The following is a 20,558-nucleotide window of genomic DNA, read 5'->3' as shown; positions in this document are numbered from 1 at the left end:
GTTTTGTTATGTAGGTAGAAGAAAAGAGAAACACGACAAGTGGAAAATTGACAATCGCCGTCATTGATTAGTCACTGCGGGCAGACTAGTCGTCTCGGGTATTTTCCCTGCTGTCACTTTTAAACGAAACGATTACAACAATAGACTTTTTCAATTCTCGGACAGGAAAAATGTACCAGTTTGCTTTTGCCTTGATTGCGGAAAAATAATAATGGAAAACATTTTTTGTGTATGGAGGATGCATCTTTTTTGCTCGCTCTCTAGGGGAACAACTATTTGTTCTCGAAAAACGAACCGGTTTAGTTGATCTTTTGTGCAATATATCGCCGTACAGACATGGAGACATATTTTGTTGGTTGGCCTGTATGTGTTCACGTGTTCTGAAAAGAGTTGAATGCAGTAGACATTACAATGGACTGCCCCAAATTTGAATAAGGTTTGACTTGGCCTAATCAGTACAATTTCCGATAGTATTCTATACAAACCACATTTTGATAAATATTAATATTCAACTTTCGAAATGCTTATTTTAACAATTGTTTGAGATATAGTCTTAAGATTCGCAATGTAACATAGAAATTTGATAGTTTTCTTTCAGATTTTGAAGTAAATTTTCATACGGTAGCCAAAGCTTTATGTATTATGCTTGACAAACTAGGCTACAGTACAATTAAGACTAGGATACTAGTGTTGATTGTTTTGAATAAGGGTTCTAAACCAATAATGTTAACTCTACTTCGCAATTAAAGCTTTTTCTGAATTAGGAATCAATCTAAAAATATATTTTCTTTTCTTCTGTTAATCTGTAAGAACAAATGTTATTTGACCCAATTTGTAATAGAAACTAGTGGAATAGTGGAAAATTTTCGCCAAAAAGGAAAATAATAAAAATTACAAGATAATGTTTCTTGATGACTGACGACTATTAAAGGAGAATGGATTCACCCTTATTATTCTAGTGGATGTCTGATTCCAAGAAAGGTTTTGTCTTCACCCTCAAGTTTGCTGGTATTCCAGACATAAATTCTAGCGTTCCGGAAACGAATCAAAAAGGGATGGTTAGTTGATGATGCTGAACAATCATGGCGCTACCATTTATTCGCTTTACTGCCTCAGTCATTGGAAGCAAGATTTACCTCTTCCCCTTGTACATATTTGCTGAACGGAGAATCGTGCGACTAATGCCCTTGAGGGAATAGGTATTAAGATCTATTATAACAATATACAACCGCTGGCAGCAAACAGCCTTGAAAATTGCAGAAAAGGTGGAGGTAAGCCGCGTAATATGAAGGGATGCGGTGTTTGGCCTCTTGACTACTCTGAGTGGTTTATTTTGTAGAGTCTTTGCGCTTAATTACTCCGCCCCTGAGGGGTTGTGTTTCCTACTGATGCAAGGGTTTCTGATGTTGTTGCTTATTCATGTGGATATTTCTTCTGTTCTTCCACGTCTTACAGATTGGGATTCATGTCGCAGTGGAGCGCGATAGCAAATCGGTATGCCGCCTTGTGTCCTCCCGGATGGCCCTGGCCATCAGCAGCCCATCGGATACCTTTTCACAGTCCCACCAATGGTAAGCATATCCTCATACGCACTAATTAGGCATAAAACATTTATTCGACAGTCAGTCCATTGCCAACTATTAGTAGCCAGAGTTCTTTTACTAATTAACCGCCATCGTAAATTTTTTACATTTTTGGGCAATTAAAATTATTTTAAGGGCACTTGTAATAGCAAATTATACAAATCGCTAACGGTAATTATTTTAAAAAATTGTTATATTTTTCAAAATAAAGATTGAATACACATTTATCAGATAATCGTACCAAAATAAGACCGTTGTTAATTATTGGACACATTCCAGCGTTACGGGACACTATCCCTACTATGCAGATCGGTTCCTGTTTCATCAAATCCCTGGCATTCTAGTGGAAAATGAAGTACTCTTTAAACAACTATTTTACAAGGTATTTGCCAAAAAATTGGTGAAATAGGAGGCGATTCACACGGTAACAAAGAGTGTTAATTGTGTCCCGTAACGCTGGAATGTGTCATTTAGTGTACGTAGTGTTAACGCTTCTAGCATGAAACAGGAGTGGAAGTTCATAAAAATATAAATGACCGAAAAGTGGTAAAAAAATTCTTTCGATTTTATCACTTTAGATTATCGCATGGAAAATAATAACATTTACGCAAGAATAGATTTGGTTTTCATGATTAAACCTTGTGTAAAAAGCACTTAATTTTTTTTTGTTAAAAAATCTCATTGCTTTTTGCCCCCCTTCAGTGGCCCTTCATCGGAAGCACAAAAATTTAAAAAAATATTTGTAATGGCCTAATATTCATTCTGTAATAAACACCTTGTTACCACCTTCTTTACTGGCACAAGTGTATCAGTGCTCTTAATTGAGAAACCTTACACACTATAGAAGGTGAGCCAACACACACAAATAATTCACCACACAGTTGAGTTAAAACTGGCCACTTTATCAACATTTGTCCCTGTTGAGTGGTGCTGCCAAAGTAGTTTGTTAGCGATAACATCGCTGTTGAAGGAAACCTTACATGATCAAAATTGTCTATCCCTTTTGCTCTAAATTGCTGGTCGGAAAACGGTAGCGATTGTGCAAAAGGCAAAGACAGCAGCTATTTTTCTAAGCTCCTTAACATGTTGTTCATACCTCCTAGCATAGTTAATTTACAGTTTTGTCTAGTCACAAGTTGATCTGCAAGCTTAAAAGCTATTATTTGTGTTATTATATAAACCTAACTGCTTTCTAGAAACCAAAAATTTCGGGAAAGTTAGGGTTATAATATCAAAGCAAGCTGAACCTTTAAAGTAAGCTACGCCAGCTAACTTTTCATTGCATTGGCGAGTCTTCACAGACTACACACTCAAAAAAAAGCAGCGCATTCGGTAAAATTATTCCGAAATCCCAACAGCCGACCGTTCGGTAAATGTAATGTTACCAAACGTTACCAGAGATCCGTAACCGTCGATATGCATATCGACCATCGACATTTTTACCGAATGTTCGGCTGTTGAGATTTCGGCTAAATTTTACCGAATTTTTTTTTGATTTTTTTAAGTGTGAAGGTAACAATTTGTATTTAGCAGCAATATTATCAATAGGCAGTTACATAAAGGGTGTCCCACATCAAATTGCACCACGGAAGAAACGCTGTAGAAAATTACCCATTGGGTATTTTCTCTCGAGAATTTGAGTATAAGTAGTTTAGACTGTATTGTTTACACTCTATTTTAATCGCGGTTAGTTTTTCGAAAATTGCAAAAAATGGCGTCACCCGAAAAGCAACGTCGCGAATTTATTTTGCGCAAGCACCTGGAAAGTCCTCAACTTTCTCATTATGAATGATGAGACTTATGTTAAGGTGGACTTCCAGCAGCTTCCGGGGCTACTGTACTTCATCGCCCAGCACAAGTTTGATGTTCCGGAGAAAGTAAAGATGCAGAAACTTTCATAGTTTGACAAGAAATACATGATTTGGCAAAGAAAGACATCATGTGATAAACGGAGTGCACCGTTCGTGACTACCGAGACTGTAAACGGCCTGATCTACCTCAAAGAGTGTCTACAGAAGCATCTGCTTCCTCTGTCGAAGCAACACGAGGGCCCTACGATCTTTTGGCGGGATCTACCTTCGTACCAATATTCAAAGGATGTATTGGAATGATACGAAGACAACGGATTTATTTATTTATTTACTATTTGATGGGGCTTTCAAGAAGCCAACGGTTTTACTTTCGTACCCAAGGACATGAACGCCTCCAACGTACTGGAACTAAGGCTCTAGGCCTATTATGAAGCAGGCACTACGAAAGCATCCCGAGGAGGTCAAGTCTGAGGAAGACATGAAGAAAAAGTGGATTTCCGTACAGATGAAACTGCAGCTAGGTTATACAAAACATTACACGGTGTGAAAAAAAGATTTTTTTTAAATATACTTTACAAGTGACCTAGTGTACGTTGTTAGTAGCACCTAGTACATCATGAAAACACATATGACATCATCCTAGCACCTTTAAAATTTCAAGTTATTCCAAAGAAACGTTTTTTGGCTAGGTGTACACATAGCATAAATAACTCAATAATTTTGTAAGCAATTTTAAGTTTTTTATACATTTTTGGACAGCTTAGAGGACAAGCTTTCAGGATATATACACATTCATTATGGTTCTACAAAAGTTAGACGAGATTTTTTCAATTAAATATGAAATTTAACTAAAAAAATGACATTTTTCTCACTTTAGGGGTCCTTAAAGTGACCTTAAAAATGACCCACATTCCTCAGCTCAACATTCCTTGTTTTATATTCAATCCTAAGACTTTGGTTAAAATTTCAGCCAAATCGGTCAACATTTGCAAATTTAAGACCATTTTTAAGAATTGTAGAATTGGATGCTTCCCATATATCACCCGCCTAATCTTACAACTGAGCATCTTGTACACGATGAAAGATTAAATGAAACTACCTCGACATCAGAAAAAAGCGACAAGGCTTTATTGTCAATCGAATAAACTTAGACCAGGTTGATGTTCTGGAAGTAAATGATGTTGTGAAAGTTTAAAACTACAATTTCTCAATAGTCAATTTTATAATATGAACATTACTGACCAAATTGCTGTCCTGAACGTAAAATGTGCTCGTAGAAAAGAGCAACCATCTCTTCCCCTTAACCGATTATATCGATAATTCTAAGATTATACTCGAAACTGAAGTCTTGTTTGAAAAAGGGTGAAGAAAAAGAAAAATAGTCATGATGTAACGTAGGAATTCTCAGAGCGAAGAATCAAAGAATCACTCAAAGATCTGCATCAGTTAGTTGCTTGCAATTCTTTACATACTTTTGGTTGTATTGCTATATTGTATGAAAATAACCAAAGATCAAAGCACAAAGTATTCCTAGTATTCCAAAAACCTTCATGCTTTTATGCATAACTTTTAAACTACTTAAAGGGGACCCCACATCAAATTGCATCAAGGAAGAAACGCTGTAGAAAAGTACCTAATTGACCGATCCTTTTCAAACTTTCTGACAACCAGGGCCCGACAACGTCACCTTCAATTGCATAGCGTCACTCAACAATGAAACAGTGAAGCTTCGGTTTCAACAGAAGCAGTACCACTTCAGTTTCAAACTGACTTTAGTCAGCGTCAGCGAAACGGGTTTCACTTCATCATGACCATCGGTTTCAACTTTTCATTTGTACTTTTCTACCAAATATTCAGAAGAAGGCCAGCAACTTTGAATACAAATAAACTGAATTTGAGTAACATTTCCTACAATGCAACGCATATCAAAGTTAACCTAGTCAATGCCGACAAATCGTGCCTGACTTTCTGGCGTTGTCAATTGAAACAGCCACCAACTTCAACTGAAGCTTGCTTGAAACGTTCTGTTCAACAAATGAAGCACGTTACTTCATGTATGAAGCGAAGGTAAGTGAAAGTCAGTTTCATTTATTTGTTTCGACGATGCCGGGCCCTGCTGACAACAAAATATAACCTATTAGTAAGCTTTTGGCATTTTTATTTCATACAATTTTAATATCATAACCGTATGCTCGCACCTTACGCTTAACTCCACTCAAAAAGTACAAGGGTCCATGCCTAGTGGCACGGGCGCAGGCTTGACGTAGGACTACGAATGTAGAGCAATTCGTCTCCCAATGCTAAAGCTGGCGATTTTTGAATGAGTTTCATATATAGATGCCCAAGTTGCGCATTAAAGGATTGTGAGAGATCATGTGAGAGATCCATAATTTCAACTCTTTAACTAATTTAAATGGTGGACCTGAAAAGGTCCGTTTTTAATCTCGAATCCTCAAATTTCTGACTCGTGGTGTCCATTGTCTACTTTCAGCTTCAGCTGTTGCTGCTTTCAATACCATAACCGTATGCTTTCCATAGGGTGTTTGCAGAGTGCATATGTATTGGAGATCTGTTGGGCAGGCAAAAGTGACAGCTCCATATAAAACACACGGGCAGGAAAGAGCAATATTTTTTAAATGATTTATTTTCTTCATTTAAAACAGAAATTACAAATTGCTTTATATATATGGCAAAGTAATATATCTGTTTACTAAATAAAACAATTATTTTCAACAAATAAACTAAGACGCGAGAGCAATGATCAAAAATGTAACTATGACCTATGTTAGTGGGATAAAACGGAACAAATATCAATAGCCAACAGTTGCTTTCAGCTAAGAAAGCAATTTATTATGCTAAAACCAATTTTATATTCCGTTACTTTCAACTTGGCCTATGCCGTAACTGCTTCAAAAAACAGTATATTTGGGACACCGATTTAACGCGAATTCACCGAAACCCTAGTTACCAAATATCAACATATATTTCAGGGAACATTTGTCGGTTACTTTAACTATCAATTGCTTTAAAATGATGAATAACTTTAGAAAAAATGATAATTTTATCCGACACGTTTTTGCTGCATTGAATAGGAAAATATGCAATGTGTGCCCAACAGATGACTTGCATGTGTGTGTAGCAAAAGCCCTATTGTCTACTTTCGTCCATCAGATAGGTTATTGGTGTGAGGAATAATGGTGGGAATACTGTTTACCGGACAAACGCTACTGGTAGCAGTGATGTTAAAAACTCAAAATCTCATAACTCATTAAAAATCAAAATCAACTGTGAATCATGTCAGTTTGATCCTATGCACAAAAATTCATGCGTGAGTTTTTCTGTTTTCATAGCAAGAAGCACAAAACTCACACGTATTTCTTCCCGCTTGATCAAATTCTGCTTGGCTTCTATTGCTAGCTGGAGCTATGCACATATACATACAAATTCCTTGTTGAACAGCATAGGCATTCTCTCATGCGATACGTAGCTGTGAGTGAGCATGAGGGAATGAATCTCTAAATAAATCGCAAACTAAAACTAAAACGCACATTTAAATTACATGTTTATCTATTCCCGCGAAGGAAAAACGTAAATTCCGCCAATATGTTTGCCATCTTAATTCATGAATGTGTGCTGCATTTCTCGTTGCTGATGTTTTTTCTGACGGTAGATTCTCTTTTGCTCTCTGGTTCGTTGCATGAAATGCCAGCTGTGGAAGAATTAAACAAAATGCTCACAGCAGAATTTGGTTCACATCCCATAGCAACAGAAACATCGCGTATAATAGCGAGAGAAATTCATATGTGAGTTTCTCGCTTGTGATAAAGGTTGAAATTTCATGTGCTTGAAATCTCATTGAGTTGTTTGCTGCTATGAACTTTTCAACACTGACTGGTAGACTAGATTTGTAATCAAGATAGACTTTTATGTTTATGATGTTATGTTATTATGTGTCGCGAGCTAGCTGCTTGCCGATGTGTCGCCAACCAAAGCCGCTGACCGAATGACGATGCGCACCGAAAGGCACGCAATGTTTCAAATAAAACCTTTAAAATTATGTCTCGGATGTAACTCGAAAGCTGTCTGCCCGATGTGTCGCAAGCTAGCTGCTTGCCGATGTGTTGTCAACCAAAGCCGCTGACCGAATGACGATGCGCACCGAAAGGCAAGCAATAGTTTCAAATAATATCGAATGGCTTGCGGATGAGTCGATGGATTCTTCATTTTGTTGGCGTCTCGCTTGGTGAATTTGGATGTCTTCGTTGCCTTATCCGGGGAAGCAGCAACAGTTGAAGCTCAACAATTTTCGATCGGATTCTATAGGGCGTAAATTAAATACAATCGTAAGGAAGCTTAACCCATAGCTCATCTCGTATATATTTCTGTCATCTGTGCTAGCGAAGCATTGAAGTAGGAAGGCAAAAAAATGAATATAATTAAATAATGAATATTCGTCTAATATTTTCTCAATTATTAAACGTCTGTTAGGGAGATATGTAATCTACTGTGTTGTAATGGATTTTTTTTCCAATCGATTGATACCAATATCTCTAGAATCTGTTGACGGATGACTGAGTTATAAGCGTTCAAACTATAACCACTTTTCGTTTCAAGTTCCCTGTTTGTTTTTCTAAAGTGCACCCCCATATAGATAGAATAGAAATCAAAGACGTAGTCCTACGTCACAAGTTTTGCGCTACATCTCGCTGCAGCTCTGTACGGACACCTACTTTTTCTTCATGTCTTTCTCAGATTTTACCTCCTTAGGATGCTTCCGTAGTGCCTGCTTCATAATAGGCCAGTATTTTTCATTGGGCCTTAGTTCCGGTGCGTTGGGGGAGGGGGTGGGCGGGTTCATGTCCTTGGAAAGTAACCCCGTTGGCTTCGCACCACTCCAGGACATCCTTTGAATAGTGGCACGAAGCTAGATCCGGCCAGAAGATCGTAGGGCACTCGTGATGCTTCAACAAAGACGCTTCTGTAGACACTCATTGAAGTAGATCTGCTCGTTTACAGTTCCAGTAGTCACGAGTCACGAGGCGCGCTCTGTTTGCCACACGAGCAGATCGCTTGCCAAATCATGTATTTCTTGTCAAACTATGAAAGTTTCTGCTTCCTTACTTCGTCCGGAACATCAAACTTGTGCTGGGTGGTGAAGTACAGTAGCCCCGAAAGCTGCCGGAAGTCCGCCTTGACTTTAGTCTCATCATTCATGATGAGATAGTTAAGAATTTTCCAGAGCTTGCACAAAATAAATTCGCGTCGTTGCTTTTCGGGTGACGCCATTTTTTGCAATTTTCGAAAAACTGACCGCGTTAAAAATACATTGTAAACATTACACTCTAAACTACTTCTATCAAAATTAAAACCCAAAGGGTAATTTTCTACATCGTTTCTTCCGTGATGCAATTTGATGTGGGACACCCTTTATTTGTTTTCAATAAAACTTCGTGGTAGCAAGAGCAAAATATTCACAATGCTGGTCAGTGTGACAATGTGATAATTTTCACAAAAGAAAACATTGCTCTACTGTTAGTAGGTGGGAAAAGCTTACCATAAATCGCTGACTGTTTTGCTTGTTATTTTGAAATATTTCACATTTATGTTATATGTTAGCTTAGCGCCGTTAGCGCTACTTAATTTAAATAAGCTGTAGAGTAAGGAGGGGTAAAAGTGCGATGCGGGTAAAAGTGCGATTCAATGATTTATCGGTGCAGATTCCGAGTAAATTTTCTACATTGGCATAGATGGGTGACTACTTTGACAGCTTGAATCTAACGTAAACTTTGGTTGCTTACGAAGCATAGTTGCTGAGTTATGTGCAAATGTTATTTTGGGGCGGTTTTGATGTAATTTTTCGTTATACGGCAAATACGATATCAACAGGAGGATATTATTTGTTGAAAATTTATAACAGCGTTTTACATCACTCACATATCTGTTTTGAAAATACGGTGAAAATAATTTACAAAATATATTTCGCTTTTCCGTAATTTAATCTAAACCCGTCAAGCGCCTAGCGGGGTAAAAGTTCGATTCACGGACGGGGCAAAAGTTCGATTCATGGACGAGGCAAAAATGTGTAGCTAATTATATACAGCTTTAGGCACTATATTAGAGATACTAGAAATAAAAGATCTGCAGAAAACTGTGTGCTCTACAGATGCTGGCCGAAGAAAAACAATGTGTTTCCACTGATGAAACAAAAAACAAACGTTTTGAAAAGTTTCGATCTTACGGAGGCTGCAATATACCAACGCAAAATAGGAAAGGTGCAAATTGAGAATATTCCTTACCGAAACATAACGCAAATTGAACATAATATGGTTTTGTTAACTACTGCTGGGTTAATTTCATGGATTATAGCTTCGAACTTTTGCTCCGCGGTATTCGCACTTTTGCCCCGCTAGTGGGGTAAAAGTGCGAATCAGCACTTGATCAGAAGAAAGAAGAATTTATTTTGCGAAACACTATTACCGCAGATGATTTATAGTTGAATGTGAAGACATTGAGTTACTGCATCACTATAAAATATATTATGTCGTTGTCCTTCTTTACATCTCACGAAAATTGACGACAACTTCAAACATCGCACTTATGCCCCGCCCTACTCTATATAAACTTAGTCTACCAGCTGGCTTCGAAGTACGACACTGGTATAGAAAGTCGTTCGTCATATGTTCGAATCTGGACTAGGAGACACCGTTACAGTCAATAGCATCGTAGCACTAGCTTTGCCATTGTGCTGTCGAACGAAAAGATCAAATGCTGTCGGTATGTAGCGGCACTGACTTTGTTATGCTTTGCTTGCATATAAACGTGCAGTATGGAACTCATTGATTGCAGCAAAATTGTTCTAGTAGATTTTTGAAGATTAAAAAGAAATCACCAATGAAATTTAGTTGTTTATCATTTAAGACTAACTTAAGGAAAAACTTATTCTAATGTATCCATTAAAAGCAAATTTTAAAATTCTCGTGCATTTTCAGCCACTTTTCAGGAATAAAAAGTATTACCTTTTTAACAATATTAAAAAGTATCGGATTATAAAATGTTTATTGGAAAGATTGTTGTGCCTGTCAGTGACCTGATAATTAATTGAGTAATCGATATTACGGTTGCCAACATTTTGCAATGGCTTGTAGCGTAAGCAGACCTGCGATTAAATGTTAATTTATTGATTAATGCGCCTGTGTTAATATTACAACCATAAACAGTCGTTATTTACCATATTGCAATTGACTTTCCAGATAGTACGGGAAATACGTTGGAGAACCAATCCCCCTCTTTGACTCCTCCACAATCACAGCAATGCAAAACGCCTCCACCGCATTCGACGTTTATAGGAGCAGTTGGCGGTAATGTTAGTCGATCGAACGGTGGTACTGCCGTCGGTACGCTAGGTGGCTCCCACAATGGGCTCGGGTCTGCTGGAAGTAGCCTAGGTGGCTGTAGTGGCAGCACTGGTGGTGATGATTGTGAGTCCGATGACGACGGTCAAGAGATTATCGAGGAGGATGACGACGGTAGCGATAGGCCGTCGGATTCTGCCTCGCCAAATTCAAACGGTGCAATGCAAGCTAAGCGGAAAAAGAAGACTCGGACGGTATTTTCTCGTGCTCAGGTATTCCAACTAGAATCGACATTTGACTTGAAGAGGTGAGTGAGAAATGTGTATGACTATTATTGTTTTAATATGCTTGTAAGATGCAATGCAAATTTTTAGTATGGTTAATTGCTATTATGCCGCTCTTGAGAATAAGTTTCAACACATTTTTTATACTTTCTCGTAATGAAAGCTCTTGTAACCAATTTAAACTACCCAACAAACATTTTTGTAGAACAGTAGCTTATTCAACCGTTGTATAGCTAATTACCGGGTAATAGGCGCTTAATAAGCTGTTATACAACAAAAATGTTTGTTGGGTAGGGCTTGTGCACCTATTTAACTTCTTTGGCTGTATCGCCTTAGCCAAGCAGAGTTTGGAAAAGTTATGATACATGGGACAGTTGTAGAGCTAATTATTATCTATAAATTGTTGAATTGTTGTCATTAGTATGTACGGCGCACTCCCGGTTCACACCCGTTGTAAAGAGCACTCGGATAACTATAAATCCATTTTCGCACAACTTTCTCTATATAGGGTACGGGAGGGTATTTCCAGCCCATTAAGGGGGGACCCTACTCTGGGCAACCGAAAAATAATAGATCTTCGCAATTTTTTTTTTCAGATGTTAGAATTATAGTTAAGTCTTGGGGTATTTTGGTTATTGATTAAGGTATATTTGAAGATATATTTTGTATTTTTTGGATACCAGAATAGTGATTATTATGCTGGTGGCAGATGGCCGCGTGAATGCCCTCTAGAAAATAGTTCCTTGCTGGCGGTACGTGCAGGGAACCAATTGAGTATCGTAGAACGGATTTCAAGGATGATTTTGAAGCTTTAGGTTAATACCTAAATTGTTACGTAGCGGTTTTTGAACATTCGAAAAATTACCAAAATGGCGGCAATTTTTCCAAAAGAAAGGCGTTTTTTCATCAAAAATCGCCAATTAAAAGCTCATACAAAATTGAAAAATTGAGATATCAAAAAACGGCTACGTAACAATTTAGATAATAGGCAAATAGGCTGAATTTATAAACTAGTTGGAAATACCGTCCCGTATCCTGCGAGTTGAGTGTGAGCATATTTGGAATAAAATGATTGAACTTAAATGGATGTGAATTAATGTTGAATACACTTAAGTCGCTTATTACGCGAAGAATACTTTCCGCGTGAATCAAAACCGCGCAAATCCCGCAATTCGTGTAAATTTCGAAAATTTTGTAAAAATGCAACGCAGCGTAAAAAACAAGCCACGTAAAAAGCGACTTCAGCGTGTTCTTCTACTGCAGTGCAAAAGATTCGAACAGAGAGCCTTGCTTATAACTAGAATCAAGATGCTTGTATGGGTATCCATGAGTATTTTTCCCCTAATCCATAAGAAATCCCAGGTATCCTGAAAGCAGAAATTCTTTGTTACAATTGACGAATGGCCGTTCGAAGAAAGTAATGAAAATTTTAGAGTGATAATGAAAGAGCGGAAAGGTGAGAGACAGGGGGGGGGGGGGGGGCAACGATTAGTAGCTACACTTAACATGTCGTTGTAACTCCTACCTTTTGTCCAATGCTGGAAGGTGGGTCGAACCAAGTTATAATCTGATATTATAACCAGATTCGAACCCACAACACCTGCCAGCGCTTGTGGCTCGCTGGAACTAATGTACCTTTGAACCACAGAGGCGCTGGATTGATATGCCTGACCTCATTTCAAAGTCAAGACAAAAGCACCTGGTTGGAATTGTGTTAACAAGGGGTTAATGTTTGTTCTATTGTTCTTTGTTTCCATGGCCTTTGGAAGGGTTAAATGTTGACCGACTTTAATGAATTTTTTTTTACGATTTTCAAGAAACCAAATGGGAATAGATGAAAAATAAAACAGTTGCAAAACTGTTTAGTAAGTTTTATGGCAATGTCCAATGTTCCAATGTTATCTACATTGTGGTGCAATGGATCTTTTGTGGATAAGGATTAAGACACCTTTAATTGCGTGTTATATAAGAAAATTTACATTTTAAATATTTGAATAGTTAATTGGTCAAGTTAGTTAGTTAGTTACATATATCTATACCTCTATAGTACGTACACCTTTATTTCGTTTAGCTTCCGTATTACCGAAATGAACGTACTATCGAATCACAATTTTAGGTTTTAAAGCATTGTTATATTACTCTTAATATCGCGTGAAATTTGCAAATTTGTATACACTATTGAATAAATATATATTTTAGTGGTATTGATTTAATATAGCAATTAATTTTTAATTTTTTTAAATCAATGATTTTACCCTTTGTAAAGCTTGGAATGAAACAAATAAAGTGTTGCTGGGAAATGTACGTACTATCGAGGCAAAATGTACGTAATAGGGAGGGTACGTACTATCGAGGTATACCTATATAAATATATAAAAGTGAGCGTGAGTATGTTTGTATGTTCCACCATAACTCCAGACCACCTTGACCGATTTTCGCCAAACTTGGCACATATGTTCCTTGATATAAGGGAATTAGCACGGGGGGGTTGACAAAAGGGGGGGGGGGGGGGGCGGTTCATAACAGGGGGGAGGCCATAACTCCAAAATACCTGGTCGGTTATTCATCAAACTTGACACACATGTACCTTGAAATAAGTTAAGCAGCACTGGGGGGTTAACAAAAAGGAGGAGGGGGAGGTTTCCTAATACGGGGGGAGGCCATAACTCCGAAACGCCTTGACCGTTCTTTATCAAACTTGGCACACATGTTTCTTGATATCAGGGAATTAGTACCGGGAAGTTGATCAAAGGGAGGGGGGAGACCATAACTCCGAAGCGGCTAGACTGTTTTTTTCTCAAACTTGGCATACATGTTCTTTGAACAGTCATAACAGGGGGCGGCTCCGAAATGTTTGGACGGTACTAAACTAATAAATAAATAGAGAGCTCTGTTTATAAGAGTACAATAACAAAACTATTCATTTCCTATAGGGTTTTATTGGGATTTCATCAAGAAAACAGATTTGCAAGTGGCCGGGCCGCCTCCCAGTTGGCCTCGAGGTAAGACGCTGGTCTAATAAGCCAGTCTTCGTATGTTCGAATCTCGGCTGGGAGAGGCTGTTAGAGTCAATAGGATCGTAGCACTGACCCCGCACTGTCCTGTATTCTAACAGCTGGTTGCGAAGTCTGTCGTATAAAAACAGAAGGTCAAATTTCGATAACGGAATTAGCACCCAGGCTTTGCTTTGCTTTGGGTAGACAAAAAAGGGGGAGCTGACAAATGGGGAAGAACGTCCAAAAGAGGAACAAGCGTTATATTTTTGCATTATAAGCATTTCAGTTACAATAACTTATGTATAGGGGGCTGTGAGACAAAGGTGCCTGAGTATGATCGGGCACTCAGCTAGTGAACAATAAAAGTACACGAAAAGATTGCTTAGTTTGACGAACGGAGTTGATTGGTTCATGTGAATCAGCTCTCCACCAATTTTGGTCTTAAATGGCATCATAAGAGTGTAATATAACCCAAATTATTACTTGGGCTACATTAAATAGAAACATTTTTGCTGCGTTTTCAGCATGAAACTTAAGTCCAAATTTTTGAAAAACTCGTAAATGTAAAATTTGTGATGCATGTTGAGGCACCAGTTTTCGACCCCGAAGACCCAGTTTTCGCCTTTTCTATGCTCCAGTTTTCACCATGCCCAGAAGCATCATTTTTTATCTTGTTCTAGTCTGAAAATTCATTTATATTTATATTTTGTTTTTTGAAAAAAAAAAAAGAAAAGAAAGGTCTCCTTTTGTCCAGCGCCTCTATGGTTCAAAGGTACAAGTACCAGCGAACCACATGCCCTGGAGGGTGTTGTGGGTTCGAATCCGGTTATAATCTCAGATTACAGCTTGGTTCGACTCATGCACCTTCCAGCATTGGACAAAAGGTAGGAGTCAAACTGACTACTTGTCAAGCATAGCTACCAATACCCCCCCCCCCCCTTCCTTTCCGCTTTTCCCCCTCCTTCGCCAAAAAAATTTTCATTTCTTTCCCCTACCGTCCCTTCATCAATTGTAGAACCATCGTTTCAAAAAAAAATATATATTATATGTATGACCTCATTCCAAGGTCAAGACTAAAAATCTTGAGATTAGTCTATTCAAAATTTTGCCGAATTCAATAAATTTCTGTAACCAAATATGACTCCAGACATGCCACCATAACTTTTTCATGAATGTATCAGATCTCAATGATTATAAAAAAATAGTTAGGTACCTTGTTTCACCTAGTTTAACATTTCTAAAAATATTTTTTTTTGAATTTACTCCAAAAAAATGCAATTTTTTCATAAAACTGAAATGTGCGACCCCTAAATCGCATCAACTAATGTTGACGCCATCTAAAAGTTTTGTTGTGACACCCTAAGCTATCATTTGAGAGGTGAGTCCCCGGGTTTTCTAACATAGTGCTATTTTGGGACACTCTGATGTATACCCAAAACATTCTATCTTACTCTAAGAGGCGTCACAGAATTAAACCCAGTCACGTAACTCATTTATCAATTAGGTCGCACTTGCACCGAGCTTTGACTGCATTTTTCTTCAAAATCAAATACGGTCAACACAGAAAGGATACCCATGGCCATTGGAAAAGTATTTCCAAAAGCATTAACCCTCAGATAATTTTACAAACCACATCCGAAATGTCTTGTGTTATGTTGAAGTAAACGGCCAACCTGAGGCAAACTGGTTGGTCAGGGATTGGAATACTCTTGACGGAGCTGAATCGTCAATTGAAAGTCAACCTGAAACTGGCTTTTTTGTAGTCGAAATTATTTCGTAGTAGACAAGGTTATTATGGACAGAATAATTAGACTGGATAACGTGCCTATTACAGCTTCCTCAATTTTTTGAATAACTAGTTTATTTTCTTCAGTTTTTTTTTAATAAATACTGAATGAATTAGGTTGAAAACAGAGTCTAGCACGATGCATTCATGCTTGTTGAATTTTATCAAAAACACTCCATCAAGAAGACTGGCATCTCTTCCCCGCGCCCATGCAAATGACAACTAATACAAGCAACAGCGCACCCTTCCCGACAAAAGTTGAAGTTGCGTGTACATGTGTTGGTGGGAAAAGATGTGTGCAAGCGCGGCAATGCATTGCATACGTATTTGTGTACATCCATTTTCTAATATACACACCCTAGTATGTAGTAGTTCAACTTTAACTCGGCAGAGAGCATTGCTGTTATTGTCTCTCGACTTTTGGCAGAGCTGCCAGTCTTCTTGATGGAATGTTTTTGATTTTGGGTACACAAGAAGAAAAAAATGTCTACGTGAACAAACAGGGGAGGAGGTGGAGGTTGAGCCAATATCGGTGGTCCACGGAGGGGGACGGGGGGTTGAAAATTAATAGTTTTCTGTCCACGTAGTATCTGAACCCCCTTAGGAACGGCCCATTAAAATTCGCCAATGGCGAAAAGTACATCACGTTAGAATCATTTCAATATAACGACACAAACTAACAATTTTGCCAATTTGAGTAATAAAACCATTAAGCGTTCGGAGTCATATTATAATAGTTCCAGTACACAACTATGTTGAACTATGACTATGAACTACTATGAACTATGAACATGTTATGTTAATTATGGTATTCCAAATATCAATGAAAAAATTGTGAACCCCTACGGTGGCGAAAGCTGGTTTCGTTACAAAAATATCTACCAAAATAAAAAGCAAGGTGCAGAGTTTGTCTTGTTGTTCTGAGACTAAGGCGCAGAATTTTACGAAAGGCTTTTTTCCTTCACATGTCAATGTCAAAGATCATCACAGAGCTGCAGGTGGAACAAAAGGCAATAGAGGCGTTCTCAAAGCAGGTTTATTTGTTTTCTAGTAAATAGTTGCGTTGCTTATGTTGCTTTTTACTTGATTAACACTAGATATATCAGCATTTTTAATATACCTATTTATACCAAAACCAGTCAAAATGACTGGTGGATAAAAAACGGTTGGTGAACGACTGAATAATGTGCAACACAAACCTTATAGTGGTCCTTAGCCTCTTATCCAACAACTTTTATCTCCACCTCCTCGTGGTAGGGTAACCAACCTGTTTTGGACCTCATCTGTAGTTGTACATAATTTGGACACTTTCATTTGATTTTGCTGTAAGTGTCCAAACTATGTACAGCTACAGATGGGGTCCAAAATAGGCTGATTACCCTACCAGCCGGAATACGAGCAACCTTAGCAGAGGTGTGGTAACCAACCCTGGTGGAAATTAAAGTCGTGTACCGACAGGCAAGGAGGCACTGTCTTGTCTCGGCACTATACGATAACAGCCCCATCATGAGACTCGGCAGCATAGCCTTAGTAAGCAAGCTTTTCATATCTAAAATATTACGAAAAATCAAGAAAATTCAACTCGAAACATTTAGCATGGACAGGCGATGAAACAAAGATTTGGAATGGATGCTTCCTACCTGGAACTGTAAAACCAAATTTCGTGGATGGCGACAGAGTGTTGCTCGTTCAGTTAGAACCGCAAAAGTTCGACATTGTGGCACTACAGGAGATCTGTCGCAAAGGCGGGAAGGTTTGGGGGATCCGTGGCGGCAAGGCCCAATTTTGCCAGAACGGCGGAGCAACCAACGAGTTGGGGACGGGTAATGGGCAGAGTGCAGGATCGGGAGAGGATATGTGTGTTGAGGATAACAGGCCGCTTCTTCAACTACACCATCATAAACGTGCACTGGCCACACGAAGGTAGACCCGACGACGAGAAAAAAACGTTCTATGTCCAGCTGGAGGCAACATACGATAGCTGCTCGAGTACTCGCCACGGGATATAATCGTCATTGGGGTCATGAACGATCAGATCGACGGGAAGCAATGTGATAACAAAGTGATAACGGCCAGCGATGCATCAATTTTGCAGCTTCCCGAGGCCTGGGCATCAGAAACACATTCTTTCCCCACATAGAAATTATCTACGAAACCACCAGGAGATCACCTGACCAACTAACATTGAACCTAATCGACCATATTCTCACCGAAGGTCGAGTTTTCTCGAATATCACCAACGTACGCTCCCTACGGGGTACGGATATCGACTCAGATCATTACCTAGTAGCAGTACACGTGCGCTCAAAATTATCGACGGTATATACCTCACGACAAATTCACCCTCGGTTAAACAATCGATAATTAGACAACCCGGAATGTGATGAGAACTACGCGCATACTATGCGCCTTCCTCTGTGGCCAGGTGCTTCGACCCTCGAAGATAAATGTAGCAGGATACGTTCGGCCATCAGTGAGGCCACAAAACGCCAGAAGGAGAGCTAGAACCACTATTTCAGGCTAGTGAGATGCGCAAGTTCTATGAGAAGGTGAACCGATCTCGTAAAGGATACACACCGAGGCCTGATATGTGTAAGAACGAGCAAGGAAACCTGGCCGCAAACGAGCGCATAGTGGTTGGTGAGTGGAAGCAGTTATTTGATATGGATCTCAATTGCTGATATAGCAAAAGGAAATGGAGCAAAAGTGAACGTATGAGAGCCTAAGGGCGTTTCGACTTCCGATCTCAAAGATATCCGGCGAGAAATCGGTCAGTTGAAGAATAGAACCGCCGAAAAGGACCGACTCTTGACAAAACTCTACAAAAATGGCTAAGAACCATTAGGAACGGCATTTCACTGAATAATTTCATGCTTCGGACTCACCGTTCTCCCGAAATGCTACATTTCTTCATAAAATCTTGCACCAGTCATTTTGACTGGTGATGATATAAATGGCAAAAACAAAAATGATATTTGTTACTAATATAGATAAAGTAACATTAAGTTCATAAAATGTATTCTCTACTTATAGCTACAAAAGTCATAACATCGTTTCTAAAATCAAATGTTAGATGTTATAGAAATTTCAAAATGAAATTGCACGACCAGTCAAAATGACTGGTCTGGTATATCTAGTGTTAAAGTTATCTATCAACTGGTTTTTATTGAATGGTTATTTAGACATTCTGAGAAAATTCGGCCTTTCGTGATTCGGCTTTTCATGATTCGGCCTTCTGTCATTTGAATTTCGGCCATTCGATACCAGCCCATATACGAGATATTTGTAGAAGTAATTATCAATATATTTAAAAGTGAGCGTGAGTTTGTTAGTATGATTGTATGTTCCGCCATAATTTCAGAACGCTTTGACCGTGGGGAGAACTAAGAAGGTGAGGGCGAATGTATGTTTCGTCTTAACTCCGGAACGCCAGGACGGACCTTCATTAAACTTGGCACACATGTTGCTTGACATAAATGAATTGACTGAAGTTTTTGGAGCGTCTTAGTAGAATACGAAACCTAAAATTAAAAAAGAAGAAAACCTATCCAATTTAATTCTACTCAAAGGGCTCCGAGTAAGATCGGACAATCTGCTAGTTATCTATAATTTTGCTAAATAAAGCTAGGTTGTATCTTTTGAATTTATAATATTATACGACTACTACTCCGTTGGTAACCAAACGTACTTTCACTTGGCTACCAATCAGGTATTAGCATTCTAGCACCGTAAATACAAACGATGCAGCAACACTTCATGTAGCAATATTGTAGATAATCACTAGTTCCACAAATGTCCCATATAAAACATTTACAAATTTTGCTTGGCTGAGACGGTACCGTCCAATGAATCAAAATTGAGTCAAAGTGTTGTAGCCATCCCTGCCCAGAAGAACGAGTTCTATGTCGAACATTATTCGTTAACGCAGCAAGATGCTCAGATTTTTCAAACCTTTTAGAAACATAGATTATACCTAGCAGGCAATGTAATTATATGCGATAACATACATTACTATAGCTTTTGTAATCTGATAATGTTCGTTAGTATTGCATTATGGAAAAATATCTAAGCGGAGAAATAATAATATTCAAACTGTAATCAAATCTATCGATTTTCACTTTCAATGCTCTTCTTATTACAACCCACTCATATATGCTATTTTATTCTACCTATTTCTGAATCAGGTATCTAAGCTCGTCGGAGCGTGCTGGGTTGGCAGCATCACTCCGTTTAACGGAGACACAGGTAAAAATCTGGTTTCAAAATCGTCGTAACAAATGGAAACGGCAATTGGCGGCCGAGCTAGAGGCTGCAAACATGGCGAATATGGCGCATGCGGCCCAGCGACTCGTACGCGTGCCTGTGCTATACCACGATGGATCCGGTGGTGGCTTTGTCCCTCCTCCCCCACATCCCCATCCACAACAGTTGTACTACACGGCAACAGCAGCAACGCGTGGTGGAAGTCCTCCAAGACCGCCGCTCTCTTCGTTGGTTTAATGTTGTATATTCGAACATCGGATTCATCCTACCGTAGCCTCATCGGCAGGGGCGGCTTCTGCAACAGTAGTAGTAAATTGTAGTTACACTTACTGCAGAAACCTCAGCACCAGCAGTGAAAAGATACTGAGAGAATAAATCAGAGCAGCTTCGAGAAGCAATTTTAACGTAATAGTAAAAGCCAAACCACACTGAGGTATTAGATTTTACCAATTTGCTGAGTGATATAAATATGAATTTTAGTGA

The 20,558-nt window shown here is 38.7% G+C and overlaps 1 protein-coding gene across 1 annotated transcript in view; it reads left to right on the top strand.

Annotated features, from left to right (window-relative positions):
* Nucleotides 1–20,312, top strand: part of LOC128745196 (homeobox protein Hmx-like) — a 76,718-nt gene extending 56,406 nt beyond the window's left edge. The window contains exons 2-4 of the mRNA XM_053842216.1: nt 1,456–1,571; nt 10,645–11,053; nt 19,997–20,312. Coding sequence (XP_053698191.1) covers nt 1,456–1,571; nt 10,645–11,053; nt 19,997–20,312 — 841 coding nt within the window. The remainder of the gene's footprint in view (nt 1–1,455; nt 1,572–10,644; nt 11,054–19,996) is intronic.
* The last annotated feature ends 246 nt before the right edge of the window (nt 20,313–20,558 follow it).

The sequence above is a fragment of the Sabethes cyaneus genome, chromosome 1 (genome assembly GCF_943734655.1).
Source record: "Sabethes cyaneus chromosome 1, idSabCyanKW18_F2, whole genome shotgun sequence".
Classification (NCBI taxonomy): Eukaryota; Metazoa; Arthropoda; class Insecta; order Diptera; family Culicidae; genus Sabethes; species Sabethes cyaneus.
Note: the sequence above shows the minus strand (reverse complement) of the source record. Positions and strands in the feature narration are given on the sequence as shown.